At 49.7% G+C, this 17,293-nt stretch overlaps 1 protein-coding gene across 1 annotated transcript; it reads left to right on the top strand.

Moving 5' to 3' along the window:
- The first annotated feature begins 225 nt into the window (after positions 1 to 225).
- On the top strand, positions 226 to 15,909 carry LOC133345524 (uncharacterized). The gene is made up of 9 exons (XM_061556358.1): positions 226 to 358; positions 979 to 3,935; positions 4,244 to 4,377; positions 6,085 to 6,203; positions 7,319 to 7,462; positions 9,651 to 9,796; positions 10,911 to 11,065; positions 12,963 to 13,104; positions 14,395 to 15,909. Exons 1-9 carry the CDS (start codon positions 282 to 284, stop codon positions 14,580 to 14,582), a joined length of 4,062 nt encoding a protein of 1,353 aa, XP_061412342.1. The 5' UTR covers positions 226 to 281; the 3' UTR covers positions 14,583 to 15,909.
- The last annotated feature ends 1,384 nt before the right edge of the window (positions 15,910 to 17,293 follow it).

Raw genomic sequence — 17,293 nt, 5'->3', positions numbered from 1 at the left:
AGATTTCTCAACACAGCCATCATGATGTCACTCACGATTTAGGGGAAACAAACGTCTCCTCCGCCGGCTGGCTGCACGACATCACAGATCAAGGACACCCAACGGAACAGAACATCTACTCAGCCGAGGGCCGTCTGGTGCAGCTACGTGACAGCGCATTGAACGATCTAAACATGCGCGTGCAGCTCCGATCAGCGGGGAAAGACTGCTGGAAGCAGTCGCCAATGAATAATAATTACAATAATGTCTCTTGTGTTGAGACCCAATACAGCAGCTGCGAGATGTCCCGAAATGCAACAGCCGATGACAGTGGCTACGTGTCACCGGCTCAGGACGCGAGCTTCCTTTCCGTGATCAGGTACGTTTAACCCGGGCCGTGACATGTACAATATTCTATCATGTGGCTTTGTATAACGTCTAAACGCGGTAACGTCTCAAGATGCTGTCTTGGCAGCTGCTGATCTTTTTCAGTTGATGTTTTAGGGCATGATGCCTTATTTGAGGTGTGTACAATTTAGTTTTTTCGGTAAAGTCACGTAGGTAAAAATATAAATTAAAATAAAAAAATAATTATTTATTTTCATTTTGTTTTATTATTTTACTTTTATTTTTTATTTTTACCTACGTGACTTTACCGAAAAAACCTAAGAGTATGAATCCTTGCAGTCACGAAAGCTTCAAATCGAGAATACAATTTAGTTATTATTTTACCCATTTTCACATCTCCATCCAGCAGTAATAACGGCGACACCACGAATTGTATATCGGCAGCTCGTCTGTGGGTACTCCCACCGCTTCCAAGACGTCTGGCCAGCGTGGAAGAGTAGGCCAATTACCCTCTAGATGGGCTCTATAGAACTCCGTCTAGTTGAAGCCCTTCCATCAGCAGTTGTGCATGGATACAATTGCAGGACTGTACCTTTGCCTCTTTCGCCTTTAATTTTTTCGTCATTAATTTAAACATTTGTAATTTTTTAGGTCTGGGGGCAAGCACTCTAAACTCAAGAGATGCAGGAAAGCCAATTCGCCAACAAAGAGCAGCCCTCTCATCACATCTTCTCCAGCTGCAGAAACAAGGCCACTCCTCCCTGACTGGCGGGCTGACCAAAGGCCAGAAGAGACCATCACAGAGATTCCAGAATCTTCCATAAGCGACGAGGATGGCTCAGATGAAGAAGACTTCAGAAATGTGTTACTAAAACCAAACTTGACTCGGTTAAAACAACATCAGATAAGGGACTTACAACAACAGCTGGGATCTTCAGAGAGTACAGGCTCCCACCTGATACCTAATAAATATGGAAATTGCAGGACAGGTGCCTTGGGTGCAGCAGTGTCCTACAAAGACAGTCTACTGCAGCTGCACACCCAAACACAGGGGAGGAATCGCATGCTGCAAGACATCACGGAATCGGTGTATGGAAATCAAAGCGTGGCAAGCAGCGGCCAGACAAAACACTCGGCTCCATCCTCTGCAATGCAAAACACACCGTTGGGACCGCAGATATGCGATGACTTCAGCGACTCCGATGATTTTGAGCAGTCGATGACGCCGAGAAGATTTGGGAGTAAAAATCCGAACGACCGCCAGGCAAACGGAGAGGGTGGCCAGCAGCAGCTACCTGGAGCAGAACGTGATGACGAGGGCGCGCCGCGGCCAGAGGGATCGCGAGTCGGAGGAATTGTAAAATCGAACAGGCCCAATTTGCAGAGCGACAGCAATTCCACTCGGCGGGAATCTGCAGAGCCAAGCCGGAGGAGCGAGGAGACGATGCCCCCAGCTTTTCGTGAAAATGTGGAAAATGATCAATTTTGGCGAAAGGGTGATCGCGACGTTTGCTTCGATTTGGTGGTGGTGGAGGACGAGGAGGAGGAGGAGGAATGCACTCAAATAAATTCCAAGGCGTGCGGCAATCGGTGCACGAGAAAATACGACACACTGACACAAAGCACCCAGACTTCACCGGACATCAAGAGCTCCATTGTCGGACGCCTAAAGCGACGCGGGCAGCCTGCGCGTGCCCTGCGCGGCGCGGCCACGGGCTCGACTCGGAGAACGAAGGGGGACAGTGCCGAGCGTTTACCCTTCTCTCCAATCTTGTACGCCGCCTCGTCGGACTTTTCATCGCAAGGCGACGGCTGCAGCCTCACGCCAATGCCCCGCGCGTTCTGCGGAGTGGCGCAAAAGACTTTTCCCTTCATTCTCCCGAGCGACCTGGAGCGGCTCCCGACGAGGGGAAACTTGTTTCGCGCGATGACAAACGAGGCCACGCGGCCCCACGTGGCGACCCGCGCAGCGGCCGTAAATTACCGCGGCAGCTCGAGAATGATGCGCGCTCTCGACGCGGCGAACGAACGTGGCGGCGACGAACGCCCGCGGGCCGCCGTTTCGACTGGGCAGAAGCTGGCGGCGCGACCACCGATGGGAAGCGTTCGCGGCCCCCGTGGCAGGCGGGTCTCGCAAAACTGTTCGGACGCCGCTGAATTTGTGTCCTCGGCGGCGACGCGGCAAACGACGATCGCGAACGTCGACGGACGGCCGCACCCGCACACGTCGTGCCGTCGTTCCGGGGCAAAATCGGCTTGCGGTGAGGCCGCGAACGAGCAGGGAGACGCGACCCTGCCGTCGATGGCGCAGCGCGAGCGCGACTCGGCCGACGCGGGCGCTGCGTTGCTCCCTGGCAGCGCTCGATCCGCGCAGCTTCCAGGCGGAGCGGCGGTGGACGAGGATGGCGTCGCGAGTGCGCCGCACGCGACGGAATCGCAGGTGCTCAACCAACAGCAGCTGTCCACGTCGACTTACAGCAGACCTGTTCGGCGTGACAATGGGACAACAAGTTCGACCGAAAGCCTCGGTGGCACGGTCGCGCCGCAGAATCGTGGGCCCTCCGTGTCAGATCCGAGTGTCTGTAAAGGCGATGTTCCATCGAGTCCGACACGCGCGTCTTTGAGCGCGCACAGCAGCCGTGCATGGACAAACGACCGCTGGGACCATTCGTACAACATCAGGGACATTGAGGGTGAAACTTGCGTCAATTCGAACCACGGCCAGATGAACACCGCTTCCTTCTATGGGCAAAAACAACAACTGAGGTCGCGTGAACTGTCGGGCAGACTCTCAAAGAACCTGCAGAATCGAACAGACGACAGCGCAAATAAAACACCACCAGCTCAGCAGCCGACAGGGGATCAAGTTGTTTCCCGGCTCAGGGCAATGATAGAAAAGGCCGAAAATAGACAAAAACAGATAAGCGCCATGAGCAGGACAACTCGGGTTCTAGAGTTCCCACCAGGTCAGCAGAACGGTGGGCGGCATAAGAGAGGACCTGTGACCCCGCGGACCTGGGACGTACGCGCGAGCCCTGCCAACGCACACGAAGGCCGCGGTAACGCGCCGAAGGAGGGCGCGCTGCTGTGGACAAGTTGCGGCGATGACGGTGCCCCACCGGCGACGGAGCGGGTGCCGGCTGAAGAAGCGGTGGAAGAGGAGTCTGATCGCTTGGAGCGCAGCGAAGCCAGCGTCTCGCCGAATGGAGACCGCGCACAAATTAGCCGCCGCGCAAGCACCGGCGTCGACGGTTCGGGCTCCGAGGTCGCAAACATGAAGGCACGGGGAGGAATGTCGAGCAGACAAAATGTTCTGGCGAGCGGACAAAATGTTCTGGCGAGCGGAGGAACCACGAGGAGGGCCCGGATTGGTGGCAAGGTGGTGCGCAGGGCTCCGAGCAGGCAGGAGGTGGAGCGCAGGCTCCTCCAGAGCGGCATCAGCGTGAAGAGAATGGCGAACGCCGGGAAGGAACTTTCCACGTCCACGCAGAGGAGGAAGCGGGACGCGGCCACCTCTGTCGCCGCGAACCGTGAGGGGGCATCCGGAGCCACGCGGGTGGCATCTGGAACGGTTGAAGGGAACGATACGTTTACGAGCAAAATCCCAGGTCAAACAACACGTCGGACTTTCTCAAGACCATAAATGTATTGCTGTAATTTTCCTTCCCAAGAGATAACACACACATATATTTAAAAAAACATGTTTCCCTTCCATTTCTATACAGGGAAGGAAAATGTATTCTAAAGCGTGTATACTTCAGAAACGTTCGTGCCTCCTCCAAGATTTTTTTTTTACACAAACGCTGGAGTCGGCGCGCGCGAGAGGGACATATTTTGCCGTCAGTTTGTGGCGATGGTGTCACTTGTTGTTGATGTTGTTGTCTTCTTCTCCCGCTCTCTCTCTCTCTCGCTCCAGGCACGAGTTTCGCGGTGGACGCCTTCTCGTGCGGGGCCGTCGCGAGCTGCAGCGCCCACTTCCTGAGCCACTTCCACCCGCACGCCTACCGCGGGCTCTCGCGCTCCTTCGACCGACCCATCTACTGCAGCAAGGTGACAACTGACCCCCCCCCCCACCCCCCAGTGTATGGTTCGAAGCGAATAAATAATTTTTTTTTTTTTAAATTCGGATATTCCCACCTCCCCTCCCCATATAGCCTTAAGAGGCTGTTAGCGAGCACCTATTGGTACCGGCACGGTGGGTGGCCCGGTTGCGCACGGTTACAAACGACCGCACCAGATACCCATTTGAGTCTGAGTCGACCTCGGGGAGGCCCACGAGCGGTTTAAAATTATTCCCCCCCCCCCCCCCCGCCACTGTTATTGGTCGTGAGCGGGAATGTCGGGCTCGGGTCGGCGGGTTCACAGCGCAGTGAACAAACCCGTGGCGGCCGCGCCACAGCTGCACCCCGACGTGGATATGAAGCGGAAAGGCGCCTTTTGATTCATACATGTTGAGCTGTCTGTTCCTCGCAGGAACACACGAAAAAAACCACAAGAATAATAAATAAAACCTCGTTGGCAGGTGTGATTTAAGGAAAACATAAAAAGAAAGAAGAGAAATAAATATGACGTTGTGATGCATCGTGATGGCTTCTCCACGGTGTATCTTCACACAGAAACAACATCGGAACAAAGATTGCATCTTCAAAATTATTAAAATAAAATAAAATTGAGCCAACTCAATTTTGCATATGCTCCAAGTCACGTGCGTCTTGTTTATTATTTTGTTTTTAATGTTATTGCAAACAAGTTTTTATTTAAACAAATAATTTTGAAGTTATGTATACCCATGCATTCCTGGCTAAATGGGATATTTAATCTCAATTGGCCTTACCTGGTTAAATAAAGGACAGTGAACAAATTAACAATATATGCTTATCAGGGTTGTAAATATGCATGGACACATCAATATTATCAGTTATTAAGCTCACGCTCCGTGCCTCTCAACGCATGCATTATAATAACAATTTTCAACGCGTACATGCCGTATGTAATTAGTTCCCCGTGACCCTCTGCAGCCACTGGAGGCCGCTGCATTCGCAATTTGTGTTTACATAAATTATTGCTTTGAATGGAATCGCGAACCTCGATGGCGAAAAATCCATTAAACAATGGGGCAAATTGTCGCATCCATAGCGTCGTCTATTGCGTCGTTACGATCGGCTGTTTTGCTGCTCTTGTGTTTTGCTACCTTAACCAATCTTGACAAATTAATTGATTTAAAAAAAAATGTCCCTTGCGTGGGTCAGACGAGTTGCTGTTGCAACTCGTCTGACCCACCCCCACTGGACATCTGTAAAAAAAATAACCCGTAAAAACAAAGTTTTCACTATAAATCCTTTATATGCGTGGCGGCTAGAGTCCTCTCGTCCTCTGGCTTGAGATGGCTGCCACCTATGGGTCAGATGATTGCCTGCCACCATTAAGCAATTGGTAATTAAATATAAAAAAAATTCTTAAAAAGTGTAAAAAAAATGTTCACGAAAATAAATTATCACGCACAACGAGTCTGTGTGCAAAATGTCAGCTCGATTGGATCACGGGAAGTGGGTTAAAAAACGACCGAAAGATTTGCACGGTCGTAAGCGCGCAAGCAAGCAAGCAAGCGAACTTAATATAAAGGATTTAAAAAGAGCTTCATAGCTCATCGGATTCCTCCTCCATTCCAAATGAAAATTCTGATGCTGCTCATGCGCTCCATTTCCATGATGTTCGTCTCCTCCCTTGTCAATTCACTCCCCTGACCCCCCCGGTTAGGTAACGGCCGACCTGGCGAGCTGCAAGCTGGGCGTGCAGGATGCTCATCTGCACCGACTGCCCCTGAACACCGTGTCCGTGGTGAACGGCGTGCGAGTCGTCCTGCTCGACGCCAACCAGTGAGCGAGCCCCCCGCGGTCGAACAACCTCATTACCTTTCGATTTAAAGTTTTCGTGACTGCAGGGATTCATCTTCTTGGTTCTTTCGGTAAAGTCACGTAGAAGGGAAATAATAAAATAATAAAAATAAAACATAATAAAATAATTCTCACGACGTTTCGGCCACAACGCAAGCAGCCGTCCTCAGGTGAAGACATTCAGACGCTGTCTCCCCGACAGACCTGGTTTTCACCTGAGGACGGCTGTTTGCGTTGTGGCCGAAACGTCGTGAGAATTATTTTATTATGTTTTACTTTTATTATTTTCTTACTTCCCTTCTACGTGACTTTACCGAAAGAACCAAGAAGATGAACCTCATTACCCGTGAGGGTTTAGAACAAACGGGTTGGCAACCTGCGGCTCTTTAAGCGACTGCTTCGTGGCTTCCGACGCTATAATTGCAAAGTTAAAAAAAAAATTCCTAGTTATTTTCGATCAACGGTTAACGTCTAAAAGCCCCAAAATCATTTGAAATGCGGCATTACAAGTCGCTGTGCGTGTGCTGTTCTTAAAACAGGCATTACGTAAGCAATGGTTTGACGTTATTCATTAAGGACCGTCTTGTATCCACGTGCATTGCGAAATATTTTTTTACCGAATTCGAAAAAAACGTTTTTCTTCTTTTGGTTGCCCAACCCCTGGTTTAGAACCACCAGGGGTGCGACGCCTAACGGCCCATGGGCCAGATTATTGGCCAAAAGCTTTGGCTCTCTGATCGATGGGGGTGTTTTTTGGGTTGTTACGTAAGTATGTATGTCAAACTTCTTTCGCACTGTACGTAGCCAACCGTGCCAATTATGGCACCCCAACGTTTCGCCAGCAGTGGCGTGAGAAAGTAATCGCGGGGCTTGCACCCCTCCCCCCTCGCTCAGGGGTCGGCGACTCTTCAAGGACTGCCTCGTGACGTTATTTATTAAGGACCCACCGTCTCGAATTCACCACAGAGCATTGCGGCTCTTGAAATGCTGAGTTTTTTTTACCGAATTCGAACCAAAAATGACTCTTCTTGTTGTTTCGGTTTGCCGACCCCTGCCCGAGCTGATTGACGTGTCTCCACGTGCGCGCGTGTCCACAGTTGTGCCGGAGCGTCTATGTTCCTGTTCATGGTGCCCGACGGCAGGACAATCCTCTACACCGGACACTTCCGTGCGAGCGCTGCCATGGAGAGGAACCTGCAACTCGCCGCTCGCCGCGTCGATGTTTGCTACATGGACACCACGTGAGCGCGTGCTTGCCCGCCTGTGCAGTTGCCCGACTCGAGTGCTTGCGGACGCTGTTGTTGGCAAAGCGGCGGCTACGTTCGGGCAATGGCCTGCAACGTTATCCTTGTGGGCTCACACGCTGCCCTGTTGTCGAGCTAACGGTGTGATAAGCCAGATAGCGTGTCATATCACAATGGGTCATGTGGACCGACTCTCCGCCCTTCGCCAACCCGCATTGACCAGCGTGGTGAAGTATGGTCAAATAACCCCATGAATTATGAGGCGTGGAGAGGCCTTAACCCATTGGCGGATTGACAAAAGTAAGCATCAAATACTTGTATTTTTCCAGTAGCAATGAAGCAACTGGAAAAGACTCGTCTGGCATTTGCGTATCGGTGGCACGTGGAGGATGTCAAAAATCTCATGGAAGGATGGGTTAAGGTGTAGAAAGATATAGGTGGAAAGCGAGTGCTTGTGGGTGTAATCAGGAAGAGAAGGTTGCCATGGGCGCTGGGTAGGAAGGAGGAGGGCAGGTGACCGGGACATGCAATGGAGTGGAGCCCAGAAGTCCGCGACCAAAGGGAAGACCAAAACACAGGAGGTGGAACCTTGAATGTCGACTGCCAACTTTGCAGCAACTGTGGGACCGAGCGGTGGAGAGGAAGCAACGTTGATGTGTGGTGGCATCAACAGCAGTGGCTATAATGACCTTGCTATACTTCGGGAGTTGGCATCCGAAGCGGTGACTAAAAACAGGGACACTTAAAGCGTCGGAGTTGTTGGCTTCAAACAGGCCTCTCACTCCCCATTTGCCCAAATCTTCCCGGTCGTCCCTGTCCAACGTGGAGCTGGCAGACACGCGGGCGAGTCTTTCGCCAGGACAGACAATCCCCTTGGTGAAAAGATCCCCTTGGAGAAATCTGATCAGCTATGAAGCTCTTTTTCAGATTACGGGGATTGGGGGGGGGAGAAAGAACAGGTCACAACCACCAGTCCTCTCTACTCCACCCCAGCTTGTAACGTTGAGGTGTTGTTGAATCAGACAATAAATGGAATGCTTGCTTTATAAGAAAAACACAATATATCGGCCCTATTTAAATAGCTTAACATTCCGTGACTGATCTCCCAACCCCTCCCTCTGGGAAGTTTCTACACCCCCGCCTCTATGCTGAACGTAGAAGCTCTTTCCATTTTACTTGCCAAAGCACCAATCCACATCCATGTGCAGTGGCTACTCAACTTATATCGACAGCATAGACATAAACCAAATCAGCCGCAACGTATCCGATCTCAGCAGAAGCTAAGCAGAGTTGAGCCTGGAAAGTGTATGGATGAGTGCGTACAACGGGTGTGTAGGCTGCTGGCAGGGGCGACATCGTTAGCGGGATGCGGTGCAGAAAAATCCATCGTACGCCCCAACGCTCTCCGGCCCCATTGACCCGGCGTGCTCAAGTGTGGTCGAATAACCCACGGCCCTCATCCAGCAGTGGATTTCATTTTGTGCCCGCCCACCAAAGTCAAATGTACTTCCAGTGGCGGGTGCATGTCGCAGCAGTCGCGGCTCTCTCGCTTTTGTGGAGCACCGCCGCGTGGTTCCGGGTCGTTTCTCCACCGACCTGCCCACCTTGACCTGCCGACTTGGGTGCAGCGGATCGACAATAGAGGCGCTGCACAAACGTGCACAAGGGGCACCGCAGGAGCCACGTTTGTGGGGATGTCTCGCTCGCCCCGGTTCCGCTAGGTGACGCTCCGTCAGTCGAGGTTTTTATGGCTCGTCTGAAAACGAATTTATTTTCTCTTGCGTATATATCCGTCTGTGCAGGCGTTGCTCACCTCTTGGTTTTCACGTTAGGTTTTTTTTTTTTTTTACCGGGATTGTGTTGTAAAGCGCTGTGTGAGGCCCTGCGTGACTGGCGCTATATAAAACTGTGAGTTTCACTCACTCACACGCTACAGCAATTTTACTAGAGCAGTTACACCTGATGACGGAGGCTTGTGTTGCTTCCGAAACGTCGTGAGTTAATTTATTTAAATTTTTTCGCTACGTGACTTTACCGAAAAAAACAAAGAGTATGAATCCTTGCAGTCACGAAAACGTCAAATCTAGAATAAAATTTGTAATGTATCGCATTGTTGTTGCATCGGGTCCCCATTACTTTGGGTGAGCCCGGTGATAACCTCTGAACCCAATCGCCCGCGGGGCAGGTGCTTGCACCTGGAGAAGGAGCCGCCGGCACGAGAGGACGTCCTGCGCTTTGCGACGCGTCTGGCCTCCAGCGCGGTGGCCCGGAACCCGCGCACGATGCTCGCCTGCGGCTACCGCGCGCCGGGCGACGAGAAGCTCTGTCTGGGTGAGGCCTCTGTGTGGGTGAGGCCTCTGTCTGGGTGATGGGTGACGTCGCTGTCTGGGTGAGGTCTCTGTCTGGGTGATGGGTGACGTCGCTGTCTGAGTGAGGCCTCTGTCTGGGTGATGGGTGAGGTCGCTGTCTGGGTAAGGCCTCTGTCTGGGTGATGGGTGAGGTCGCTGTCTGGGTGATGGGTGAGGTCGCTGTCTGGGTGAGGCCTCTGTCTGGGTGATGGGTGAGGTCACTGTCTGGGTGAGGCCTCTGTCTGGGTGATGGGTGAGGTCACTGTCTGGGTGAGGCCTCTGTCTGGGTGATGGGTGAGGTCGCTGTCTGGGTGAGGTCTCTGTCTGGGTGATGGGTGACGTCGCTGTCTGAGTGAGGCCTCTGTCTGGGTGATGGGTGACGTCGCTGTCTGGGTGAGGCCTCTGTCTGGGTGATGGGTGACGTCGCTGTCTGGGTGATGGGTGAGGTCGCTGTCTGGGTGAGGCCTCTGTCTGGGTGATGGGTGAGGCCTCTGTCTGGGTGATGGGTGACGTCGCTGTCTGGGTGATGGGTGAGGTCGCTGTCTGGGTGAGGCCTCTGTCTGGGTGATGGGTGAGGCCTCTGTCTGGGTGATGGGTGACGTCGCTGTCTGGGTGAGGCCTCTGTCTGGGTGATGGGTGACGTCGTTGTGCCCATTGAGTAATTTAACAGCAACATAGATTAATAAAGCATTTAAACTTTTATAAACATTAACACAAAAAATCCCATAATTGTCTGGGGCCTTCAATGAAAAATGTGCTTTTGATCCATCAGGTTTTTAGCTTTCCAAACCAATAATTTCACGTTGTTAAGCAGAATTTGTTTAAGCAAGCAAACTCTGGACCAGTTTCAACATTCTGAGTATCATCAGCTGTCAGGCGTGTTAAATATATACTGCCGGTTTACCAGATGTTATTGACAATAGTACGTATTCCATAACGTACTAACTTGCACATTCACCTCAATTAACCCTCCCCCAAACAGTTTTCGCTTAGAAGTTCGCAAAGTTTCAGTCAACATTGACGCCGCTGCCAAATGAAGTCTCGCAGCCGCTCCGCTGTCGTTGACGCCAATTCCTCCTCCCCGCCCTCGGGGGCAGCGTTGGCCGAGGCCGTGGGCTGCCGAGCGGCCATGGCGATGGAAAACTACGACACGTTGCAGCTGCTGGGCACGGGGCGAGCGCGGGATCTCGTCACCCTGGACTGGCACGCCACGCGCCTCCACGCGCTCTCCATCACTAAGCTCAGCTTCAAGGTCCGTCATCACCCCCCACCCCTCATCCACCCCAACCCCCTCTCATGCCCCCCAATCCTCCCCTCCCACCACCCCCCAAAACCCTTTTCTCTCCCCACCGCCCCCCCCCCCATAATAAAAACCCCCAATGGTCAGCATCGTCCAAAACGAGTCACTATTCATCCCCCGGGTAAAGATCTTGTGGCGTGTTTCAATATCGTTTTTTTTTTGGAGTGTTGGCGGGGTTGCGGGTAAATGGAACCGGGCTGCAGGAAAATTGTTACATGAACTCAAATAATTATGGAATGAGAAAAAAGGGCCCTTCAAGAGTTGTCGTTGATTTATTTTGTCCGTACATTAACGCGAGCGCCGCGCTCAAACTTAACAACTTTCTTCCCGTCTCTCGAAACAAGTTTTCATGAAACCAACTCGTGAGCAACAAAAAAACTAAACCGGTTGGGTTTAAAAAAAAAAAATTTTAACGGAGCCAAACGAAATCGCGGCGTTCAAAACACTCGAATCACGGCGCCTATTTCGGCAACGCTGTTTACTTTGAAACCGTTACACAACGAGCGCTGTGCTTTTGGTTGGGATCCAGTCACGGGGACTTTGCTTCTCGTCCGCTCTAATCAATCAACTCGCTGCACACACGAGGAGTTAAGAAAACGTGAGAATGTTTAACCGGGCTACATTTCTCGAATACTGTAATTTTCGCAACCGCCGCAGACACAATCGAGCGTTCAAACACCGAACTGAAAAGCCAACGCCGCCCTCTGAAGCAACCGTTCTAATTTTACCCTCTGGACACTTTGTTTTTATTTAATGAATTAACATTCGATACGCTCGAGACCCATTAGCCAATTCTACGAGTCAACCGCCGCGTGTTGTGCCACACTATTAGGTTACCCACCGGGCAGCCTGGCATGAGTTACAGGTCGCTTGCGCTGTGAATTGGCGCAAAAAAAACGGTAAGAGGGCATGTTATACACATGCTGCGCTCTGAGTCAAGCGCGTGTGTACTGTCAACCTCATGGATCTTAGCACGAACATTGCTACGCCTGGTACATCCCAAATGAATTACCTCCACTCAGTTGAAACATAACTTGGGTTGGGTGGATCCGCCGATGTTTCAATTTCACCCGCATGAATGTCCTCTTTCAAAAGAATGTTTCATGAGTTAAGTCACACGGGGAGAATTTGCCCAAATCCCAGGGCCTTCTCGCCTTATTGAATTGTAGCGGTATTCTCGCCGGTTCATCCTGGTCAACACGATACGTTTTAATTTGTAAGACCGGCAATAGACGTTCAATTTAAAATATATACATGTATGTAGAAGGAACACAATCTCAGCTAAACATCTCATACGGAAGTCTGCACATGTTAAAGTACAGTAATTTCAACACCAGAATCTTTATTTAGACTGCTGGAGGAATCCGATTATATGAAGCAATTTTTCACAGATTTCCAGAAGGGGCAGGTTAGCAAGTTACAACAATGCCAAAAAACCATAGCAGTACCAAATACTTGATAACACCACGCTGGGTTTTAAACTTCCATAGTTACTTCACGATGAACACAAGACAAGACCATGGTGATGTAAGGACAGGTTTTTTTTTTTTTACCAACGCTTCTCGTGAGAGCCTCCGTTGCACGCTACGTCACCCTAACTCAGCGTTCTTCATTGCAAGGCCCACGGTCTACTGGCAGGCCTTTGGTGCGGCCCTACAACAAGACACGAATGTGAAAACACCCCGTGAAAGCGGTGTGGCGGAATCCACGCTGATGTCTCATCGGCGAAAGTGGTCCCTTCTGAAAATTCGCGAATAACACTGCTCTAAATCGAGTGGCCCATGGGTTGTGAACTTTGAAGAGTGGCACCCAAGTGCCAAGGGGTAACGGCTCCTTCTCTCCTTCTCAGGGGCTGAGCGCCCACTTGCGGAGATTCTCTGCCCAGTACGACTACCTCCTCGCCTTCAAACCCGTGGCGCAGTGGGACTTCACAGGACACTCTCGCCTCTCCGACATCCAGCCGCACATCTCACAGAACGTCATCATCTACGGTTAGACGATTGCGTAGTTTAGAGAGTTTAATTCATGGGTTCCCATGCCAATACACTAATCGTTTTTTTTTATCCTTTATATTAAGTTCACTTACTTGCTTGCGCGCTTACGACCGTGCAAATCTTTCGGTCGTTTTTTAACCCACTTCCCGTGATCCAATCGAGCTGACATTTTGCAGACTCGTTGTGCGTGACAATTTATTTTCGTGAAATTTTTTTTCCAACATTTTACACTTTTTAGGAAAAAAAATTATATTAAATTACCAATTGCTTAATGGTGGCAAGCAATCATCTGACCCATAGGTGGCAGCCATCTCAAGCCAGAGGACGAGAGGACTCTAGCCGCCACGCATATAAAGGATTTATAGTGAAAAACTGTTTTTATGGGTTAATTTTTTCTTCTTCAAAATGATCTCGTTTTTCAGCTTCCTGAAAAACGAGATCATTTTGTTTTGCCTACGTGCTAAACATGTTTCACCACCTTGCAATCTTCACGGGCACATGCCGATGTTCGTTAAGGGTGTTTTTCCCCCCACAAATCAACTGTGAATACACCCGACAGTGCAATGCGACTGCGTCTTCAAAACAATTTAATTACGACCCACCGTCAAAACACTTTTGTATGCAAGCCTCCCCGCGTCGTGAAGATTACGAGGTGTGCGTTTTGATCATACCTCACCAAGCTGGTCAGTGCGGGTTGATGAAAATGGGGTGCCCAGGACCACTCGATATTAACACCATGGCCAAGAATACAACTCAGGCCATCGGGTTTGTGGAGCAGCGTGTGAAATAAAACACTCCTCCTCTGCATTAACCACACGTACTCGTGGTAAAACGTGCAAACATGCTCCGACAGTGTACGCATTGTCTTTGAAACTGATTGGCCAACACCAGAAACAGCCTTGTATCGCCAGTGTCTACATGTATCGAGATATAACAGCTACAAGTGCTCCAATGTGAGGCATTGTCTTTGTACCGTTCGCCTTTTGGCGTTCTCTGGTGAGACATGGCTATGAAGAAGGCTGTCTCTGGTGTAGACCAGTTTCAAAGACAATGCCATATTTTTTCATGTTTTGCCACGTGTAGTTAATGCAGGCTTCATTCCTTGCAAAAGTTGTTTCAATTTGGTGTTTGAACAGCTTTACACCTCCTGTTTTATTGCCAGAAAGGGTAAAAACCCGTTATTATTTTTCATTCTTTTTGATACTGGCAAAAGATCCCATAAAGATACTTCTCCTCCTCTGCCCCGTCACCCCAACCCACCCCGTGGCGTCCACCGCACACACTCAGGCGTGCCCTTCGTGGACCACAGCAGCCGCTCGGAGCTCAAGAGGTTCGTCCAATGGCTGAGGCCACGGAGCCTGGTCCCCGTGGCACCGGCTACGACCCGCAGGAGCGCGGCCGCCTCGGAGGGCATCCTGCGAAAGTGGCTCTCCGACATCGGAACGTTTCCCGTTCGCCCGACATCGAACCCCTGAGAGGAGACGGCGGTCTGCGAGACAAGGCGCTCTCTCGCTTTGTTTTGTGCTTGTTTCTGCATCTTTCCGGCTTTCGATTTGAATTGTTTTGTTTGAGATGGTCACACTCACACGCACTGGCCGAATTACTTTTGTGGTGCTTAACGACGACAAAAAACTTGGGTAAGAGTGGGCCCCAGTAGCGGGCATCAGTTGTGAATGATGTAATTGCACGTTCAGTTTAATAAGGAATCAAAATGTCAAATTAGGTTTTCACGCCACTTCACACTTGCCGTAGAGAAAAACGTCAATCTCACGTCTATTTAGTTGACAAAAATGCTCGCTGCAAATAAAATGTTTAACAAATCACCTGTTGACATCAGCTTTCGAGACAACTATAATGATGATTTATAAATTAATAAAGTGTCCAAACACAAAGCCATCTCCAGCTTTCGGTACCAAGACACTACATAATAAAACAGAGTAAAGGGCAAACTAATTAAATTAAATGCAAATAAGAAAATCAAAACAGGGGAATGAGTAAATTGAGCCAGTGGCATGACAGGCCGTGGCCAGGCTGACACAACCACCGCAATGGTAATTGCATTGAATTATGAAATGGTAGATTAATGCAGCAAGGGGTCATGGTTTGTATGCAGGATGGAGGCGAGTCAACTGGGAAAGATCATTATTTGGGCACTAGTCGACGAGAGGAAGAGGGTCCCCTACGTCTGGACCTACACCGAGGGTGAGAGAATGAGCGGTGAGAACAGCCAAGGGGAGAGAATTCCAGACGGCAGTGACACAAAACGAGAAGTGGCCTCTCAAGTTTGGGGAGTTGATTTTGTGTTTCACGAAGACGACAAGGCTACTCACAGCATCGATATTTTTTTCGCGTGGGATCGATACGATTAAATAGCAGCGAGCAATGGCAGGATGCGGTTCTTTTGAAAAAAGGGAGTCTGATCACGGAATTGCAACGTAACAATGTGCCTAAATAAGAACGCACTTGACATGTATCAATAACATTTTGACAAAAGGAAACGTCTGGAGCTCACAAAGGACGGCTAGGGATGTACGCAAAGGATCACATTCATCGGCGGAACGCATTGACTTTACCCAAAGATTCATACTCTTAGTTTTTTCTGTAAAGTCACGTAGGTAAAAAAATGAAATTAATAAAAAATAATAAAAATCACGTTTCGGAGGCAACACTTGATACAGCAAATCTGGCTGTGACGGTCCCACCTGATGACGGAGACTTGTGTTGCCTCCGAAACGTCGTGATTTTTATTATTTTATTAATTTCAATTTCATGTTTTTACCTACGTGACTTTACCGAAAAAACTTTGAGTATGAATCCTTGCAGTCACGAAAGCTTCAAATCTAGAATTTACCCAAAGAACCAAGAATATGAACACAAATCACTCGCCGTACTAAAAGGGGCATGGGGCAGGCCAAACTGCTAGAAGGGGAGAGGGGAGAGAGAGAAGACTGCGGATGGAATGGTGGCCAAAGGAGAGAACACACCTGGAAGGAAAACCATCCCAGAGATTAAGCTATGCGAGTGAATGCGATGGATTGTTGCATCGCAGCACTGCGCGACATGCCAACAGCACAGGTAGCCCTTCATCCAACAGTAGCTATAATAAAACCTCTATGTACCTCTTCTTGGTTCTTTCGATAAAGTCGCGTAGAAGGGAAGTAATAAAATAATAAAATAAAACCTAATAAAATAATTCTCACGACGTTTCGGCCACAACGCAAGCAGCCGTCCTCTATGTACCTGCGTGGTGTGTGGTCACATTCAGAGAAGCCAGCACAATGGATTTGTACTTAGCTGCTCGTTACCGGCGTGTGAATGGACCTCAGGTCGCACATTGAGTCCTCAAGCAGGAATGAATGCAGGGCGATCAACAGGTGGTAAGACGATTGTCCACTGCCCGTCCATTGCTCATGTCCAGGGAGGTTGCTACCGCATTGACGACAAATGGAAGCACATTCACATCTGCGACTACAGCACCCTCTAGTGGCAACAACACAAGTGTTTAGCAGCAAAGCACGCCATCAAGACGAAACGCTTGTTGTCTTGAACGTCTTCACGCGATCGCGATGCTGTGTGGGGCAAGCAAGACGGCCCCGTCAGGTTCAATAAATACAAACGCAATTACTTTTATGAACGAGTCAACGCAAATGTTTTTTTTTTTACATTTCTGCTTGACATCGTGCACAACTGTACGGCAGATACACAGGCAGCGGAAACAATGTAAATGGTGATAACACGAGACACATGCAGGTGAAACCTACGATTAAGATTCTAATCTTGACGAAACCGCTTACACACGTCGCCTTGACCATCTGCCGCGTTGTTAGTATGGTCCTTCAACTTTCGGCCGAGATGAAACAATAACTGGGATATTTTGATTTAAAGCTTTCGTGACTGCAGGGATTCATATTCTTGGTTCTGTCGGTAAAGTCACGTAGAAGGGAAATAATAAAATAATAAAAATATTCAACAATAAAAATTCTCACGACGCAGTCGAAACGTCGTAAGAATTTTTCAATTTAAAGCTTTCGTGACTGCAGGGATTCATCTTCTTGGTTCTTTCGGTAAAGTCACGTAGAAGGGAAATAATAAAATAATAAAACATAATAAAACAATTCTCACGACGTTTCGGCCACAACGCAAGCAGCCGTCCTCAGGTGAAAACCAGGTCTGTCGAGGCGACAGC

This window comes from Lethenteron reissneri, chromosome 22, assembly GCF_015708825.2.
Source record: "Lethenteron reissneri isolate LAM-NWPU_2019-01 chromosome 22, ASM1570882v1, whole genome shotgun sequence".
NCBI classification, from domain to species: domain Eukaryota; kingdom Metazoa; phylum Chordata; class Hyperoartia; order Petromyzontiformes; family Petromyzontidae; genus Lethenteron; species Lethenteron reissneri.
Note: the sequence above shows the minus strand (reverse complement) of the source record. Positions and strands in the feature narration are given on the sequence as shown.

What these genes read in the sequence shown, in the direction of transcription:
- LOC133345524 (XM_061556358.1), top strand. Translation starts at nt 282, where the DNA reads ATGTCCCGAAATGCAACAGCCGATGACAGTGGCTACGTGTCACCGGCT. An exon ending in GTTTACGAGCAAAATCCCAG is followed by an intron (nt 3,936 to 4,243) that starts GTCAAACAACAC and finishes CTCTCGCTCCAG; the next exon opens with GCACGAGTTTCGCGGTGGAC. An exon ending in GTCCTGCTCGACGCCAACCA is followed by an intron (nt 6,204 to 7,318) that starts GTGAGCGAGCCC and finishes GCGTGTCCACAG; the next exon opens with TTGTGCCGGAGCGTCTATGT.